Source organism: Colius striatus, chromosome 27 (assembly GCF_028858725.1).
Source record: "Colius striatus isolate bColStr4 chromosome 27, bColStr4.1.hap1, whole genome shotgun sequence".
Classification (NCBI taxonomy): domain Eukaryota; kingdom Metazoa; phylum Chordata; class Aves; order Coliiformes; family Coliidae; genus Colius; species Colius striatus.
The window spans coordinates 2,551,461-2,570,257 of NC_084785.1; the positions used below are offsets into that span (position 1 = coordinate 2,551,461).

The 18,797-nt window shown below is 57.2% G+C and overlaps 2 protein-coding genes across 2 annotated transcripts; both read left to right on the plus strand.

The window, feature by feature from the left end:
- Positions 1–10: 10 nt before the first annotated feature.
- On the plus strand, positions 11–2,917 carry LOC104555821 (nucleoplasmin). Its single transcript, XM_062015822.1, has 5 exons — positions 11–1,600; positions 1,810–1,892; positions 1,992–2,111; positions 2,210–2,303; positions 2,618–2,917. The coding sequence occupies exons 1-5, from the start codon at positions 1,537–1,539 to the stop codon at positions 2,701–2,703; spliced, it is 447 nt and encodes a 148-aa protein (XP_061871806.1). The 5' UTR covers positions 11–1,536; the 3' UTR covers positions 2,704–2,917.
- A 1,422-nt stretch (positions 2,918–4,339) lies between these two features.
- Positions 4,340–16,565, plus strand: RAB11FIP1 (RAB11 family interacting protein 1). Its single transcript, XM_062015896.1, has 6 exons — positions 4,340–4,674; positions 7,474–7,916; positions 8,098–8,893; positions 10,220–12,493; positions 12,899–13,001; positions 13,421–16,565. Exons 1-6 carry the CDS (start codon positions 4,340–4,342, stop codon positions 13,637–13,639), a joined length of 4,170 nt encoding a protein of 1,389 aa, XP_061871880.1. The 3' UTR covers positions 13,640–16,565.
- The last annotated feature ends 2,232 nt before the right edge of the window (positions 16,566–18,797 follow it).

Consider the following 18,797-nt stretch of genomic DNA (forward strand, 5'->3'; position numbering starts at 1 on the left):
CAGGGAAAAGCTGGGCTCTGAGCATGCCACAGTGCCAGCCCCCAGCCCTGCCACAACTCCCCCCACCCCAAAAGGGCAGCCTGGCACTGCTGGGACGCCTCTGCCAGCCTGGGGCTGCGCCAGAAAGGAGACACCACCATCCCACTGTAATTCAGGAGGCTGTTACCGGTGTGAACATCCCCTTGGAAGAGGCAGAGAGCCCCATCCCAGGATGACACCCAGAACACTGGGCACCCCACAAACCCACAGGCCTCCATGCCGCCCCAGACATCATGTCCTACCCCAGGAACCCATGCAGAGCTGCCCAGTGCCACCTCCTGATGCCAGGGAAGTTCCAGCTCCTACACAGAGCCTGTGGGGCCTGGCTGCAGCCTCAGGGACTGGGGTGCTGAGAGTCTGCCCTGCCAAGCTCCTCCCTTGGCACGTTTTGCTTTTGATACAAAAGAAGGTTGAAACCACTCAATAAAGAGAAAAATGAAGCTTTTGCTGACAGCTTCAGATGTCAGTTTGGGGGCTCCTGGGGGTCTGGGCTCTGATTCCTGCAGCTGACCCTAAGCTCAAGCAGATCTCTGTGTGTACCCCCACAGCCCCATCGTTCCCAGAGCACCCTCAGTAACACAGACCAACACCAGCCCTGGAACTGCTCATTAGACCTTCAAAAGACATCGTGTTAATGAGCAGCTTCCCAAACTGCCCCGGGCTGGGGTAAAGAAGGGCAGTCACAGGGAACTGGGAGCCCCAAGTCTCCACACATCCCACTCACAGGGATGTCATCTTCATCTCCAGTTAAGCTAAAGCTGCCTCAGATGGGCTCAGGTGTGGGGGGTGATGAGGGGTGATAGGTGCATTGGTACCACCTGCCTCCTCCCCAGAGCACCTGTGCTGCATTCCCAAAACACACCTCCCTGGGCTTTTTCCCTCTCTTTATGAGCAGTGGGTGCTGGATGCAGGTGCTTGCTGCTCTTTGGCTGCTGCTCTCCCTGCTGGGGTAGGGGCTGATGAGTAATGTGGGATGTGTCTTGTGGTTCCCCTTCCCTGAGGTGGTTGCTCAATATGGGGCAGCTCCTTCTGACACCTCAGTTCTTGTGCTGGGTTGTGCTCCTGGATTAGACACTGATGTTGACCAAATCCTTAGTGTGAGTGTAGCATTTGGAGGTCTCCAAGTGCTCTGTCTACTAGAAGCTTCTGGGAGGTTTTAGCCACCCTGGTTAGCCAAACCCCCTCTGTTCTGGAAGGCTGCACCAGCTGCCTCAAGCTCCCTTGCTGCAGAGAGGCTGTTTGTCGTCTTAGAGCTGGTTTTGTCTGTAAAGGCTTTAACTGGCTTTTCCTTGTCCCAGGGATGTGCATGCAGTGAGGTGTTTTTATCCTTCTCTTGACCATGCTGTGCTGGTGTGAGCTGCCTGCACGCTGCTGACCCAGCTCCGGGCTCATGTTTCTTCTACATGTTTCTGCTCTGGCACAGCCAAACTCTGTTTTCCCTGATATTTCTCTCATAGGAGCTGACTTCTGCTGCCAGCATTGGGTCTGCTGTGGAGGATGAGCAGCTCTTCTGCCTTCTCCAGGCTGCTGTCAGAGGAGAGGCCGGTTGCTGCCCTGTGGGGTATGGAGCGATGGGGCTGCTGTAGCGGGACCTAGAGGCAGGAGGGGCTGGCAGTTGGTGGCTGTGCCCTGCAGGTGCTCAGGGTGGGTGTGCAGGAAGGTGTTTTCCCCTTTTCCCATGGAGTGTACAGCCAGGAATACCTCTCCTCTGCTTTTGGCTTGGTGGAGCGGGCAGCTCCTGTGTGTGCAGGTGATGCTGTGTGCCCCCAGGCTGCCAGCTGAACACGGGCACCCCCAGCTACGTGGTGAAGGAGGATGAGGATGCCCTGGAGCACCTGGTCCTGCTGGGAACGGTGAGATCTCGGGCTGCCCGAAGGGTCCCTCGGATCCTGTGCCCCAGCAGCAGGACTGGCTGGGGTCTCTGCCATGGGGGTCTCTGCTTGGCTCTGCAGGTCTGCCTGGGGGCTGAGGCCAGGGATGAGCTGCACGTGGTAGCTGTGGATTCAAGAAACACCTACGGAGACCCCAGGCCGGTGCCCATCGCGGCACTGCGGGCCTCGGTGCTGCCCATGGTGAGGGCAGCCACACACACAGCCTGCAGCCCCTGGCCAGGGGTGAGAACCTCCCCCAGGGGCTGGGCTCGGGGCTTATGAGCTCTGATTCTTTGCAGATCAGCCTTAAAGGGCTGGAGCTGGTTCCTCCTGTCACCTTTGTGCTCAAGTGTGGAGCTGGGCCGGTGTATGTCAGCGGGCAGCACATCATCCGTGAGTGCTGCGGGGCCTGGGCGAGCACCGGGACTGGGGCTAATCTGGGGAGGGTCCTGTGGCTCCCACCGTGGCTTTAGTGGCAGATGGTGCCCTCAACAGGGCTCCTTCAACCAGGGATGGAGGGGGTTCAGTGCTTGTTTGCATTCATGGGCTGGACACAGTGGTCCACGCTGGCTCCGTGCCCTGCCCTGGGGTGGGATGGTGTCCGTGCACCCACTCCTGGTGTGGGATGGCATCGCTGGCTCTTTGCAGCCGGAGGGTTTTGCCTCCCCTGCCTCCTCCCACCACAGCCCTGCTTCTTGTCTCTGCAGTGGAAGATGATGCCACGGCTGAAGCCCACGAGGAGGAGCTCTTGGAGGAGGATGTGGGTGATGAGGATGCTGCTGGAGCACAATAAAATAGCTGCAACCCAGAGGAACTTTGGCTCTGGGAGTGGAGCCGGTGTGATGGTGGGTACACCCTATGCTGGGATGGCCCTTGCAAGGGGACACAAGCTGACTGGGATTTGGATATCATCCCTTGTCTCCTCTCCTTGCTCACTCCATTCCTTTTGTGCTCCTGGAAATGCTTTTTGCCTCTCTTTTATTGCAATAACAATGGGAAAATGCAAATACTCTGGAGTTAGTCTGGACTGTGCCTCCTCTTGAGAAAAGATATCTGTTGAGTGCAACTGTTGTGATGCTGCAGGTCACATCCCCAACTCACCGGGCTGGGGGTCCCTGCAAGCAGCCCCTGGGATGCTGCTGCCTGATCCCCTGCGTGCTGCCAGGAGGGGAGGCTCAGGGACTGTGTCTGGAGGAGGAAGGCTGCTCCCTGCTCCAGCTCTGGGCTTGTGGGAAGACAGATGCTCTGAGGCTGAGGTGCCTGTGCCCACCCTGAGCAGTCCTGGCACTGATTATCCTGTGAGCTCTTTTCTAATGGCTCACTTATTCCAGGAGGAATCTGACTGTCACCTGTTTGGGCTGGGATGGACACACAGAGCCTTTTCTTCTTGTTGCTGTTTTCCCCCACTTAGGACAGAAAAAGCCACAGAGATGAGCTGGTTGGTGTGAAGGGAAGATTGTGCTGAAATGGCTTGGGAGAGGCTGGAGATGGGCCTGGGGGAGACCAGCAGCCAGGCTGGGGAGCCCAGACGTGAAGCCCCCCTTGGTTGCCTGCTCTGGGCAAACTCTTTTCCTGGTGCTTGCCTATGGGTGTATGGACACAGAGCTGTTTGGCTCCTGGAGGGCTTTGGCATAACCATTGCAATTCCATTCAGCACTTAACATGCCCAGGAGAGCGAGGAGCAGCAGCCTGAGGGGTCTGGGATGGGGGGACAGACCTAGCCTTCAAACCATGCCCCCACCCCATAGGTGCTGTACATGTACACCTGTAGCTACACTTGTACTCCACCTGTAGCTACACCTGCACACACTTGCATGCATTGCATTCCTGTACACACACAAACACATGCCCACCCCTGTAGGTGCTGTACATGTACACCTGTAGCTCCACCTGTAGCTCCACCTGCACACACCTGTATGCATTGCATTCCTGTACACCCCCCCACCCCTGTAGGTGCCATATGCATGCACCTGTAGCTACACCTGTACTCCACCTGTAGCTCCACCTGCACACACCTGTATGCATTGCATTCCCGAACACACACAAACACACCTCTGCCAACCCCTGTAGGTGCCGTACGTGTACACCTGTACTCTACCTGTAGCTACACCTGCACACACCTGTAGCTACACCTGCACACACTTGCATGCATTGCATTCCTGTACACGCACCCCACCCCTGTAGGTGCCATACGTGTACACCTGCACACACCTGTAGCTACACCTGTGCTCCACCTGTAGCTCCACCTGCACACACCTGTAGCTCCACCTGCACACACCTGTCGGTGCCCAGGCCCCGCCCCTCGGTCCGGCCCCGCCCCCAGCCCGGCTCTCGCGAGACGCGCGCGGCGCACACCGGCAGCTCCGCACCGCTCCCGCACCGGTACCGCTCCCGTTCCCGCACCGCTCCGCTCCCTCCCCGCCGCCGCGATGTCGGGCCCGGCCCCGGCCTGGGTGCCCACGCACGTGCAGGTGACGGTGCTGCGGGCCCGCGGGCTGCGGGCCAAGGCGGCGGCGGGCGGCGGCGGCAGCGACGCGTACGCCGTGATGGCGCTGGGCCGGGACAAGTTCTCCACGTCGGTGTCGGAGCGGTGCCAGGGGCAGCCGGTGTGGCGGGAGGAAGCCACGTTCGAGCTGCCGCCGCGGGCCGCCGCGCTCCGCCTCACCGTGCTGCACCGCTCGCTCGTCGGCCTCGACAAGTTCCTGGGCCGCGCCGAGGTGGATCTGAGCGCGCTGAGGGCCGAGGGCGGCCGGCGGCACTCCAGGTGCGGCCTCCGCGGCCGGGGAGGAGCCCCGTGCCTCACAGGGCAAGGGGAGATGGAGTGTGGGGGGATTCTGTGCCCTGTGGGGCCGGGGAAAGGGGGTGGGGAGGAGCTCTGTACCTCACAGGGAATGGGGAAGGGGATGGGGGGAACCTGTGTGGCCTGTGGGGTCGGGGAAGGGGGGTGGGGGGACCTTTGTGCTTCACAGGGAATGGGGAGAGGGATGGGGGAACCCGTAGGGTCAGGGAAAGGGGATGGGAGGGGTTCTGCGTGCCCTATGGAGTCAGGGAAAGTGGGTGGGGAGAGACTCTGTGCCTCGCAGAGGATGGGGAGAGGGGGGGTCTGGGGGTTCTGTGCCCCCCAGGAGCTGGGGAGAGGGATGAGAGTTGGTTTTGTACTCCTCAGGAGCTGGGGACAGGGATGGGGGGAAGCTCTGTGCCTTACAGGGGTCAGAGAGAGGGATGTGGGGGGATCTCTGTGCCCCAGGGAGAGGGATGAGGGGACTTCTGTACCCCTCAGGGTGAGGGACTGTAGAGGGCTCTGAGCTCCACAGAGGATGGGAAGAGGGTGCCACGGGGGCCAGGGAGAGGGATTGGTGGAACCTTTATGTCCCACAGGAGCTGGGAGTGGGATGAGAGGTGCTTTGTACCCTGGAGAGAAGTGGCCTGGGACTCTGGCACAGCAACGCCACTGATGCCTTTTCAGCCCATCCTCCCTCATGCTTGGCTTTGGCTTTTAAGTCCTGGCCTGTGAGGAACAGAGAGACTCACCCCAGGAGCCCGGCGTGCCGCGGTGCCTGCCCCTTCCAAGGGCGAGGCAAGGCCGGGCTGCAGCCGGCTGCTGCTGTGTTTTCCTTAATAAACACCCTGCAGAGCCCCAGCGCCTGGAGGAGCAGGAATCCAGCAGGAATTCAGCTGGGTGCCCTTTCCTTTAATCCCCAGCTCTGTGTCACACCTGCCCCTTTGAACACAAACACGGGGCAAGCACCGAAATCCCGGGGTGGTTACTGTGGGAGGGTTTTACTGCGAGTCAGCAGCCTTGTAATGTGGTTTGAGGTGGCTGGTGAGTCACCTTCCTGGCAGATGCAGGTATTGACACCAGCTTGGTGTTGCTTGTCATTGAAGCCTTAATTAAGCGGTGGCTTGTCATTATTGAGCGTTAATGGGTGTTAATGTGTGTGTGCAGGAGCAGGAGGTGCCCTCAGTCAGCAGAGGTCAGGGAGTCTGGCCTGGTTTTGGGGGAAACTGAGGAAAGGTAAAACTTTGGGTCTCCTGGGAAAGCTTGTGATATCCAGCAGTTCACGTTGAGCCCCCAGCGCTGCAGTTCCAGTTTGAAGCCAGTTGCTCTTGTCCTGGAGCTGTAGCCACGAAGAGTGGGGCTTGTGTGGAAGGCAGACGTGTGGTGAGCGACAGTGAGACAGAAAACAGCATTAATTTCACGCTGAGATATGAAACTGATTCCTTTCAGCTCTGATTTGGTAGTGAGGGAGCCACATTGTCAGTGCACTCCTCCCTTTCAGCTGCTCCATGCGAGGTGGACGTGGTGGTGGCTTCCTCCCCTCCACAGCCGTGTTCAGTTTTGCTGAACACCTGCTTTGCCTTTTGGATGTGTTTTGCACGGGGCCTGCTCTTCCCCCCAGGCAGAGAGCGCTGGGGGGGGATTGTTGTGGCGCTGTAGAGCTCAGGATGCGCCTGGAAATCACCCGGCTTGGAACAGCAGCGCCTGGTGCTGGGCGGTTGTTTTAAAGGCAAAGGGCTTGTGCTTCCCTCGCTGTGGGGCGATGCTGAAGGGCTGGAACATGTGTGTGAGGAGGAAAGGCTGCAGCCCTGGGGCTGTTGAGGCTGGAGAAGGCTGAGCTCAGGGGCAGCTCAGCAATGCTGCTCAGTCCCTACAGGGTGGGTGTCAGGAGGCTGGGGCCAATCTTTGTCCTTTGGTGGCCAGGGAGTGGAGGCTCCTCAGGAGGTTTCCAACCCCACTTGGACACGTTCCTGTGCCCCCTGAGCGAGGGGAACCTGCTTTAGCAAACTGCCTGTTCCCCATTCTCCTTCAGGGAAAGGAGCTGTGGGTTTCCAGGTGGCCTTTTCCTTCCAGCCCTGTGGAGTCAGGAGCCCACAGCTCCAGCCACAGACGAAAGCCCATCACTACACGGTGCCCATGGTCTCCTTTCCCAGCCCTGCCGTGCTCTGGACGTCACTGAGTGTGTGTGATCGTGGCACAGAGGTGGTGGGTTTGGAGTTTAGGGTACCCAGAGCACTGGCTTGATTTGCAAAGCTGGAGCTGCTGTTCAGAGCAGAGCTGAGGTTCTGCCCTTCCTCGGGCACCCCAGAGGTGAGTGGAAAGCCCCAGAGTCTGGGCTCTGCCCTGCCCTGCTGATTCGGGTTCCTCAGCTCACAAGGGCATTGAGATAGCGACTGAAAAGCAGCTGGAATGAAAGGTATGAGGGTGTGGGACCTGTGTGTGAGCTCTCTGCTACCCTGTCAGCTCTTCCAGAGTGAGATGAAAGCACAGGGGATCCTGGCTGAGCTGCAACACACAAATTCCATCCTGTGGGGGTTTTTATGTTCTTTAACCCTTCCTGGTCTGGATTTTAACCCAAGTTTTACTCAGAGCTTTCTGTTTACAGGGAGAGATGTTTTCCCTGGCACCTGAGGCCATGTGACTGTGATGTAGCTGGAAGATTAAAGGCCTTGCTTTTCATTTTTTTCCCCTGCTGCAGGCTTATTTGGGTTTTAAACCACAAACACTTCTGTGGTGATCACCCCAGGAGCTGCTCTGTAAATGGAACCCTCCTTCTTTCTGCAGGTGGTACAAGCTGCGCTCCAAACCAGGGAAGAAAGAAAAGGAGAGAGGGGAGATCGAGGTGGATATCCAGTTCATGAGGAGCAACATGACAGCCAGTATGTTTGATCTGTCCATGAAGGACAAGCCTCGCTCTCCCTTTGGCAAGCTCAAAGACAAGCTGAAGGGCAAGAGGAGCAGCGGCCTTTCCGACACGGCCTCTGCGATCGTGCCCAGCGCCTCGCGCTCCCCCGCCGACAGCGAGGACGAGTCGGTGGAGAAGGAGAAGAAGAAATCAAAGATCAAAGCCCTGTTTTCCAAACCTGGCCTGCAGAAGACTTCCCTGTCCCAGTCCATGTCAGTGCTGCCCACGCAGCAGCCCGTCACCCAGAGGGTTCGGCTTCGGCCCAGCGACTTCCAGCCGCAGTGGGACGACGAGGAGTCCGAGACCTCTCCGACCTCAGAGAGTGAGTATCAGCACTGAGTGGCACAAGGCCTTTCTTTCAAAGGTTTGTTTGTGGTTTTTAAGCTGCTGGTTAAACTCTTCTTCCTGGGCAGCTCTGTAGGAAGTTGCTCCTGCCCACAGCTGGGATGTTGGATGCTCGTGGCCAACCTGACCTTCAGTTTCTCCCTGTTTGTTTTTTGCAGAAGCCTTTGGAAGTGCCCTGGAAGAGAAGTTTTCTCCTTCTCCTGTATTTAGATCTCGTAAAACAGCCACTTTGGACAGCAGGCAACCAAACCAAGCAGCCAGTAACCACACCAAGAAAGAAGGGCTCTCGTTATTCAGCGGCCTTAAATCCAAAAGTGATCCCGTGTCCAAGTCCAGCCTGTGTATCAATGGCAGCCACGTCTACATGGAAGAGAGCACGGCGAAGGACAACACTCCAGCATCGTCCCCCTCTCCTCACAACTTCAGGAGGAAGCAGCTCTTTGCCTCAGAGGAGAACTTGTCTTCCAGATCCACTAAAGGGCCTGAGGAGACAGGAGGAACATCTCCCAGCCACGCTTTCTCTGGGTCTGCGTCTTTGGAGACCTTCAAGTCTATGACTTTGCCATCGTACAAACTGCTTAGTGGTGAGGAATCCCTGGACACCAGCTCTGCCCCGAGCGTGGAGGTCGTTAAAGAGACCAAGAAACAGGACCACAAGAAATCTGCCTTGCTCTCTCTGGTCACTGGCAAGAAGGAAGCAGTGAAGGCCAGTGACGCTGAGAACATTCCCAACAAGGCGCTGCAGGATGAGGACAACAAAGTCCCAGAAGAGAAGAGTGAACAAGAGGCCAAAGAGCTGGAACTTCCATCAGCTGTGAGCAGAGAGGCTCCCCCAGAGGACAGGCAGGGCACAGGGGATGTCCTCCCCAGCAAACAGTCGCTCAACCCTTTCGAGGAAGAGTGGAAACCTGAGAAAGCTGCTGCACCAGCAAAGACCAAAGCTGTCAGGCCCAGGTCAGTCCTGTTGGCTTCAGAGGGTGGTGGAGGCTTGTGCTGGGCTGTTCCCAACCTGGCATCCTGTGTGTGGCTCTGCACGGTACCTGGTGGCTTTGAACTGACTGTTGGGCACGTGGCCGGAGCTGAGGAAAGGGCTGGAGCACAAGTCTCATGGGGAGGGGCTGAGGGAATGGGGGTGTTCAGTCTGGAGAAGAGGAGGCTGAGGGGAGACAGGAGCCCTCTCTGCAACTCCCTGACAGGAGGTTGTGCTGAGGTGGGGGTCAGGCTCTGCTGCCAAGTGACAGGACAAAGGGAAATGGGCTCAAGTTGCCCCAGGGGAGGTTGAGATTGGAGCTGAGGCAGAACTGTTTCCCTGAGAGGGGTGTCAGCCCCTGTGCCAGGCTGCCCAGGGAGCTGGGGCAGTGCCCAGCCTTGGAGGGATCCCAAAGCCGTGGAGCTGAGGTGCTGAGGGCTGTGTGTCAGTGCTGGGCTGGGCAGGGTGAGGGCTGGGCTGGGGCTGCAGCAGCTTCAAGGGCTTTGCCAACCACCACAGTTCTGTGATTACAAATAACAACTCTTGACTTCATTCTTGGTATAAAAGAGAGAGTGATGCAGGGGTGTTCCCTGTAAGTGATGCTGACATAGTGAATCTCTGAGTGCAGGTACTGCAGAGGTTTGTTTTCTCGCTGGATCTCTTGCAAGAACTAACTCCTCTCTGAGCTGTGCCACTGGAACGTGCCCAGGCTCTGAAACACCACTTCTAACACCTCTCCCTCCCTCTTCTGTGTTTGGCTGTGCTCTTCAGAAGTGTTTGCTGGAGCCCTCCTGCTTTGGGCATGGTTGGCAGTCACAGGGAGGGCTCAGGGCTGGGTTTGTGCCCGAGGCTTTTTCGGAAGCTCTGCTCCTGCATCCCTCAAATATATATGGCAAAAAACGGACTTTCTGGCTTCATACATATATATTTGGATGTGTCTCTCTGCAGGTGTGCCCCACTAATAAAGCTGTCTTTCGTGTCTGTCTCTAACTCCTTATTTCCAACACTTCTCATGTTTAATTTGTTGCATACAAAGTGTCTCACTAATCCAGTGGCTCGGGGTGCAAGGGGTGAGAGAGTGCTTAGGGGCAGCCACGCAGTAACCTGGGCAGGCTCTGCAGCAGAAGCCTTCTGACATCAGTCCAGTGCTTTTAAGGATGTGAAATCTGACCAGATGGGCTCTGAGGTCTCCTGGAAGGATAATCCATGGTCAGGGTTAGGAGCTGGTGGAGCCTGGTGCTAAAGCTTGTCTGTTCCTGCCTCGTGTTGCATCCACAAGTGACTTGCCAGTTTTTTGTCCCTTTTTGCAGACTGGGCGTGACTTCAGAGGAGGAAACCAAAGCCAAGCTTCCTACTCTTGCACCTGACTCCCTTCCTGCTCTCCTTTCTGTACACCTTACCAGGAGTGACAATAATCCTTTTACTTCCAAAAGGAGGCAGAATGTCCAAGTGCCAGGCTCTGAAAGCATTGCTAGTTCTCCTGCCTCTCTCACCTCTCCTTTTGCTGCAGAGCTTTTGAATGGCAAGAACCCCTTTGCTCCCCAGTGGGACAGGGCAGCTGCAGCCCTGGAGCCCGAAGGCCATGCCCATTCCCCTTCTTCCCACCACCCTGCAGCCTCTGTTCCCAAAGCCTCTCTCCTTGGGCAGGTCTCTGGTAGTGCTAATAATCCTTTTTCTTCTGAGTGGAGGCAGAGCTCTTGGGGCCAGGGCCCTGAGGGCTCTGATACGAGGGCTGCCCGGGGCCTTTCTCTCCCACCTGCACCTTCTGAGCCCTCTGAGTGGCAGCTGGATGACAGTAATCCCTTTGTGGCCAAGCCTGGGTGGGAAGCAGATGCTCCAGGTTGCAAAGCTGTTGCTGGTTCTTCCCCTTCCTGCCTTCCTCCTGATGAAGACTGTTCCTCAGCAGAACACCCTGCTGAGCTGGGTGCTCCAGGGAGCTCCTCAGATGTGGCTTTAGCTGATCATGTCAAAGCAATATCAAACCCTCTCAGCAGCCTTTCTGCCAGCCCTGCTGTGGCTCCAGCAGAGCAGTGCCCTTCTCCCCAGCTGCAGGTTGAGGCTTTGAGGAGTGAGCTAGGCAAGAGGGGCTCTGTGTCCTTCCTTCTTGGTGAGTCGGCGGGGGGTGAGGATTTGGGTGGGCAGGGACACGAAGGGCAGGACTCTCATTGCAGTGACGTGTCCCTGTGGGCTCCAGGTGTGAGAGGAGAGCGAGCAGGGCTTGCTGGGGCAGTGGATGAAGGCTGCTGCTCATCCTCACCGCTCTCTGGTGCCAGCCTGGGGCCTGCCCGAGGGAGTGAGAGGGCTGTGCAGGCGGGTGTGGATGCAGGAGGTGTAGGCAGTGGCTCCTGCACACAGGACAGCACAGGCCTGGCTCCTCTCTCCAGGTGCAGTAGCAGCCCCTTGCCAGAGGCTGAGCAGCCTCCTTCCCCCGAGAGGGAGCTGGAGGGGCAGGAGAGCTGTGGTGAGAAGAGACGGGGAGAAGCTGCTCCCACCTTGGGGCCTCAGGCAACTGCACTCGATAAAAAGGACTCATTTTGTCAAGTCAGAGCTGCCAGGGGCAGAGTGGGGGCTCTCACACCGTGCCCTGGGGAAGCTCAGGCGGGCAGGGCTGCCGGGGAGGCGGCTGTGCCAACGCCAGCACCGCGCCTGTCCTCCCTGAGGAAGAGCCCACGGGTTTCTCAGGCTGATGGGTTCAGTGGAGATGAACCTTTCTCAGCTGAGGGAGTAAAACCTGTGCCTGGGCTCCCAGCACCTGATGAGGAAGCCTCAGATGCTCGTGGGTGCCTCCCCCAGCGTGTCTCATCAGAGCCCACCGCTCCCCCAGCGACGCTCAGACGGGGCAGCAGCAGCAGGCCTCTCAGACAAGGAGATGATGATGAATTACTTGAGCATCTTACAAATCTAAAGCCTGCTGTTCCCATTGCTGCAGACCATGGCTCCAAACTGGCCAGTCTTCCAGTTATCCTGGAGGGAGGCTCTGATGATGAGCTGCTGGGTGAGGGTCAGGAGAGCCATGGTGTCACTGCAGGTGATAAAAACGGTTCAGGGACTGGAAAGCAGCCCCCAGATTTAACAGTGCCTTTGCATGGAGAACTGGAAGAGCACTCTTATGGTTCTGCTGCAGCCCAAGTAACCCTGGTTGCTCCAGGAGAAGGAGGAAGTGCTCCTAGTGCTTGTAAGTCAGGGAACTCACCTGTGCTGCCTGCTAGAGTGGCTGTTCACAGTGTCAACAGGCAGGGAGCTGGCTCAGGTGTAGGTACAACATCTCATCCCAGGGACAGTATTGAGGAACAAGAACTGAAAATGAGTGCAGGTGTTGAGGAGTGTGCAGAGTGTGACTTCTCTGAGCCTTCTGTTTCCTCTTCCTCCCTCTCAAGTCCTTCCCAGCCCTACTCTTCTCACTCCCTTCTCTCTGACACCCTGAGTCATAGAGCAGAGCCTCCGAAAAAGCCAACAGCCGAGGGCTTCGCAGCTAAAGCAGGAGATTCTGGCAAGAAGAAGCTTCTTCAGGCCTGGGTTTCACCCTCTGAAACATACCCTAACCAAACTCAGCAGGGTGGTGAAACCCTGGCTCCTAAGCACAGGTGAGAGAACATGGGAAGTGCACAGAAGGTACCTCAGTGCTGCTGTGGGCTTTGCTTTCCCTTCCCGTGAGCACAGGGCTGTCTCCAGCTGCTGCAATTCACTGTTCTGCAGTGCCTCAGCTTCCTCCTGCCCCTGCACTCGCCAGGGCCTGGGGCCTGTAGTGCCAGCACGAGGTGGTTGCTGGTACCAGGTGGATCTGTGTAGCTGCTGAGGATGCCCAGAGCAGAGCTGCCATTCACCACGGTGCTGCCTCTTGGGCAAACTGCCAGGGAAAGGTGGTGGCAGCTTAGGGAGCAGCAGGGTCACTTCATCAAAGTGGGCAACGTGCTCCTAGTCTGAAGATCTGTGCAGTGCTGGTGTGACACGTGCTGCCTGGCTAACATCAGCCTGTTTTAACCTTGCAGACCTCATCCAGTGAAGCCAATGAACACCACAGCAAACAAGGCTCCCAGCAAAAACCTGAATGTCAGCAGCATGAGTGAGAAGCTGCTCGAGGTGAATGTGAAGGTATGGAGAGAAGTGCCACCTGAAACCAAAGCTCGAGCAGTAAATTAAGCAGAGTTTGTGCTTGTATCTCAGAAAAAGAGCAGAAAGGGTGATTTATGACACCCTGGGAGGCACAGACTTGGGTTTGTCAGTCCCCAAAGGTCGGGACAGTCTTTGAGTCGTTTTGCTTTTTCTTTCAACCTGGTGACAACGAGCTGCTGTGTGACCTGCTCTAGCTGGTGCTGCTCTGGCAGGGGGATGAGCTTTCCAGATCCCTTCCAACCCTGTTTCTGTGATTCAGTGGGTCAGCAAACACCACATGGGAAGTTGCTGGTTGCTGCTTTAAATCCCACAAGCCAACCTCCAGATCCCATCCTGCTGCTGTTTGAAGCTGCCCCTGTGTCTGTAATGACTCTGCCTTTCCTCCTCTCTCTCTCCAGAGGTACGACCCTGGAGACCCTGCCTATGCTTATGCTCAGCTGACACACGATGAGCTGATCCAGCTGGTCTTGAAACAGAAGGACACCATTTCCAGGAAGGACCTGCAGGTGCGTGAGCTCGAGGACTACATCGATAACTTGCTTGTCAGGGTCATGGAAGAAACCCCAAACATCCTTCGTGTTTCAACCTCTGGGAACAAAAAGGCTGGAAAGATGTAAAAGCTTTTGGGTGAGAGCTCTGGGTGAGCAAAGGTCCAAACTCCCACCAGTGGAGTTTGGCTGAGGAGGAGATGATGAGAGGTGAGTGGCACCAGTCGTGCTGCCCACAGACAACAACCTCTTCCCTGCTCCTGCCTTGAGCAGCTCTCAGATTGATCACTAGTCACATCAGGTCTTGTGGATGGAGTCCAGGAGTTGGCATCACCTTAGCTTATTTATTCCTTGGTTTCTTTCTGTGGTTTGGGAGGATTTGTTCAGCATCTGCTCCAAAGGCTGGTTGTGTGGGAAGGATGAAGGGCTCTGGATGTGTTTCACTCACCAGCAAGGCACTGATGATCCTTTCTGGACATTGTAATGGTTTTGGTTCGTAGCAGCTTTAGTAGATCAATTACTCTCCTTTCCATATCTGAAGTTGTAGTGCAATATAAAACCTTGTGCAGTAGAGCCTGAGGATTTGATTGTTGTTCAAATAATTAGTCATAACTACACTGGAGAAGTCCAAGGACGTGTGTGTGTGCTTCAGACCAGGGCTGTCTGTCAAAGGTAATTAACACCCTAAAACTGAATGCAGTTAACCCTGAGCTTGGAAAGCAAGAAGCAAAGCTTAGTTCATGCCTGAAGTACGTTTTGCTTCAGAGCAGTTCTCCAAGGGGAAGGTTTGTGGGTTGTTTGGGGCTGGGAACCACTGAGATGTCTCAGGACGTTTGCCTGCCGCAGGGATGGCAGCAGTGAGGGCAGTTGCAATCAGAAGCTGTTCTCCTGCGGACTCCAAATCCCTGATTGAAGGCTGTTCCAAGGGGGGGGCAAAGCTACACCCAGTTTCCCTTCTGTGGTCTGAAGTAGGTGTGTGTGTCAGAGCACACCTGCTCTGGCTCTAGGGGGCACTTCTGCCACCCTTTTGCTTTTACACCATTGCTGTTGGTTGAAGTTAAATAGCTTGGGTTTGGGAGCTGGGGCTTTCCTTGGAACAACCTTCAAAGGTGATCAGTCTTCAGTGCTTTTGGGCATTCCTTTACCCAGCCAGAGAGGACCCAAACTGCCCTCCCCAGGGCTGGCACAAGCCACAGCTTGGCTGCTGCTGCAATCTCAGACCTTTTTGTGCCTTGCTGCTCAGAATGGAGTCAAACCTTTCTGTAGCTTAGAGAGAGCTGGTTTTTGCTGGGCAGTCCAGACATGTGCTTCCTTCACATGTGGCAGCTTTACAGCTCAGCAGAGCCAGGCCTGTTCTCCTCCCCACCTCACTGGACAGCAGCTGGCAGCAGAGTGATGCCCATCCACCACGGGACTTCCTCCCCTGAAACACTACATGCAGCTTATTCTCTGGCAAGCTCTTGTCACCGATCAAAACAATCAGATGCCCCTCTGCACCCCTGAGGTTTGTCAGGGTTGCCAGAGGCCACAAAAGGCTTAGAAGAAAGGTGAAATAAGCAATGGGTAGCAGAGGACCAAAGCAAAAGCTTCTGCCTTTGGAGTCTGAAAGGGCCTGTTGGGTCTCTCCTGGCTCAGCATGGACAGAGGGAGTTGCTGATGTGGATTTTTTCTACAGCAAAGCACTTTATTGAGGGACTGGACCAGCTGGATCCACCATCAGCCTGGCAGGAGCCTGCTTGCTATTGTCACAAAACACTGCAAACCACTGGAGGCTCCTCAGACACTGCTTTTGTAGCACAGAGCAGTGCTTTGCCTGGAGATGTAGACAGGAATGGAAAAATCAGACAAAAGAAATGCTGCTTGTTGCATTTTTATTACTGTAAACTGACTAATTACCAAAGCCTGGAGCTTTGCTGACAGAGCTGTCCTTCGTGGGAAGCTTGAGTTGTAACAAGCCTTCAGAGTCTCCTAAGACTCTTTCTAAGTGGTACTGTACCTTCTCAGAGGGTCCCTCTCCTTCTCAGAGGGTTCCCCACCTTCTCAGAGGTCCTTCCAGGTATCTCTTTCTAATGTGATTTCTGTTTGAGTGGGTTGTTTCTCTCCTGTGCCCTGTTCTGTGAACGCTGGGTCAGGAAGGCAGAAGGTCATAACAGCAGCTCTTGGCTGGTGGCTTTGATTTGGAGTGGTACTGCTTGGCCTTAACTGGAAACTGCTGCTGCTGCTGGTGCCTTGGTGAGGAAGATGAAGGATTAATTTGTTTCCTCCCATTGCCTCTGTGGATCTCTGGAGAGAATCACTTGCCTTATACCTCACAAACAGACTTGTCTTCTAGACTTTATCCCCCAGCTTTCTGATGTTCCAGGTCAGAGAGTCAGGAGAACCAGTCTGTGCCTTTTGATCAGTGCTGTGATGGTTCAAGCAAGAACTGGTGTCACAGCTGGTGAGAAGTGGCCAGGTGGGAAGCGAGACTGGGCTCCCTCTTCTTGCTTGTGTTGGAACACTAAGGGTACTGCTGAAGGCACTGCAGAGCCCTGTGTGATGCTTTCAGGGGGATGTGCACTATGGGGCAGAAGCAAAGTGGCAGTTTTAACAGTCTCCTTGTAGAGGAAGCTTTAAAAGCTGTCCCCATAGAGGTAACAGCCCTGTAGCATCCTCCCCTGGCAGCTCTGGGGCCAGTTACAGCCCTGCCTGGTGGGCTGGACCCCCAGGTTGTGTGTGGCTTTTGGCCCTGGGGCTGTTCCTGCTGCAGGGTCACATCCTGCTCCCGCCACACTTTGCCTTCCATGGCTCTGAAAGCATCACCCCAACCTTGTACCTCACTCTTTTATGGGTACTACTAGTTAAAACCTTTCTGGGGCAGGAGGGGACCTGTGTTTTATGTGCAGCAAGGTGCTTCACCTTGACTTTAAGGGCCTTAAGGATCAAATTGTTTTATTGTTGTATCATTGAAGGATCTGAATGTGTTTTCCCTTGTTTGTACTCTCTGCTTTTAGCTTGGACACCTGTTTGTTTTTAAATGCCTTTGGGTTTCATGGGACACTACAATAAAAAGACTTTAAATCCAGTGTTCTGGGCACTTGGTGTCATTTCTGAAAGAGCATTTTTCAGGAGGGCCTCATCCCCTCCTTGTGACCCTCTCTGCTGACCAAAACTCCTCATCCTCAAGGTATTTCTGGGCTAGTTCCATCCCTGGGAGCTATTGGTGCAGGAAGTTCACGGTAAACACCTCCCAGGGTGGGGAAACCTGATGGACCAGCTCATCTGCATCACGGGAGAGTTTCTGTGAAGCAAAATACCCCCAGCCTTTCACACAGCTCCTGCTGGTAATGGCCCTCAGATTGTGGGCAGGGGGTGAAAAGGGAAGAAATGAGCCTCCTGCTGTCTCAGGGCCATTTAGGCTGAAGCCCACGGAGCTGCAGGAGCTCTGAGTGCTGTCATATCCCCCTCCTCCCTCCATGGACCATCAAAGGCTGGGGAAGGGGCCACCCACAGCCCCCAGCACCTCGGCTGAGCCCTGATGAGGGTGGGGACAATGAGCCCCGGCTCATTTTGTCTTTTTTATCCTGTTGTTTTGCAACCTGAACACTTGGGAACCTGCCCCTGAAAGCTGTGACAAAGCCCCACAGTGGAATCACAGGATGGTTTGGGCTGGCAGAGCCCTTTCAGCCCATGGAGTGCAGCCTCTGTCCCAGCCCCATCACCCACCAGCCCATTGCCCTCAGTGCAACACCCACCCGGCTCTGGAACCCCTGCAGGGACGGTGACTCCAGCAGCTCCCTGGGAGCTGTTCCAATGCCTGACAGCCCTGGCAGCACAGACATTCCTCCTCACATCCAGCCTCAACCTCCCCTGGTGACACTTGAGGCCGTTTCCTCTTGTTCTATCCCAGTGAGAACAGACTGACCCCTACAAATGCAGTTAGAGCAGGGCAGAGTTTATAATTAAGCAAACACAAGTCCCCGGGGGCAGGGGTGAAGGGGGAACATTGTGCTGGCAGTGATGCTGGATCCCTGCACGTGCTTTAGGCTGCGGTTCACCCCTCTGCAGGGGCTCAGCACAGGCACCGTGTTCCAGCACCACAGACTCTCCAGGGCCGGCAGGGAGCTGGGAAGCTCACCCAGTGCAGCCCCCTGCCAGAGCAGCACCCAGAGCAGGGCACACGGACTCACCCAGCTGGGTTGGGATGTCTGCAGAGCAGGAGCCTCCACAGCCCATCTGGGCAGCCCGTGCCAGCGCTCCCTCAGCTCAGCAGGGAAGGAATTCTGCCGTGCGTTGCTTTGGAAGCTCTGCTGCTGCAGCTTGTGCCCGTTGCCACCGGCCATCGCTGAGCACAGCCCGGCTGCAGCCTCCTGCCACTGGCGAACACTCAGCTCGCCCCTCGGGCTCCTCCGGGCCGCAGAGCCCCAGCGGCCTCAGCCTTTGTCACACGGGACACGCTGCGCTCCAGCACCCGCGCGGAGCCCCGGCTCTGCCGAGGCCGCTCGTTCCCCGCGGAGCCCCGGCTCTGCCGAGGCCGCTCGTTCCCCGCGGAGCCCCGGCTGTCCCGAGGCCGCTCGTTCCCTACGCGGAGCCCCGGCTGTCCCGAGGCCGCTCGTTCCCCGCGGAGCCCCGGCTGTCCCGAGGCCGCTCGTTCCCCCGCGGAGCCCCGGCTCTCCCGAGGCCGCTCGTTCCCCCGCGGAGCCCCGGCTCTCCCGAGGCCGCTCGTTCCCCGCGGAGCCCCGGCTCTGCCGAGGCCGCTCGTTCCCCGCGGAGCCCCGGCTGTCCCGAGGCCGCTCGTTCCCTACGCGGAGCCCCGGCTGTCCCGAGGCCGCTCGTTCCCTACGCGGAGCCCCGGCTCTCCCGAGGCCGCTCGTTCCCTACGCGGAGCCCCGGCTCTCCCGAGGCCGCTCGTTCCCCCGCGGAGCCCCGGCTCTCCCGAGGCCGCTCGTTCCCCGCGGAGCCCCGGCTCTGCCGAGGCCGCTCGTTCCCCGCGGAGCCCCGGCTCTGCCGAGGCCGCTCGTTCCCCGCGGAGCCCCGGCTGTCCCGAGGCCGCTCGTTCCCCGCGGAGCCCCGGCTCTCCCGAGGCCGCTCGTTCCCCCGCGGAGCCCCGGCTCTCCCGAGGCCGCTCGTTCCCTACGCGGAGCCCCGGCTGTCCCGAGGCCGCTCGTTCCGTGCGCGGAGCCCCGGCTCTCCCGAGGCCGCTCGTTCCCCCGCGGAGCCCCGGCTGTCCCGAGGCCGCTAGTTCCCCCGCGGAGCCCCGGCTGTCCCGAGGCCGCTCGTTCCCCCGCGGAGCCCCGGCTCTCCCGAG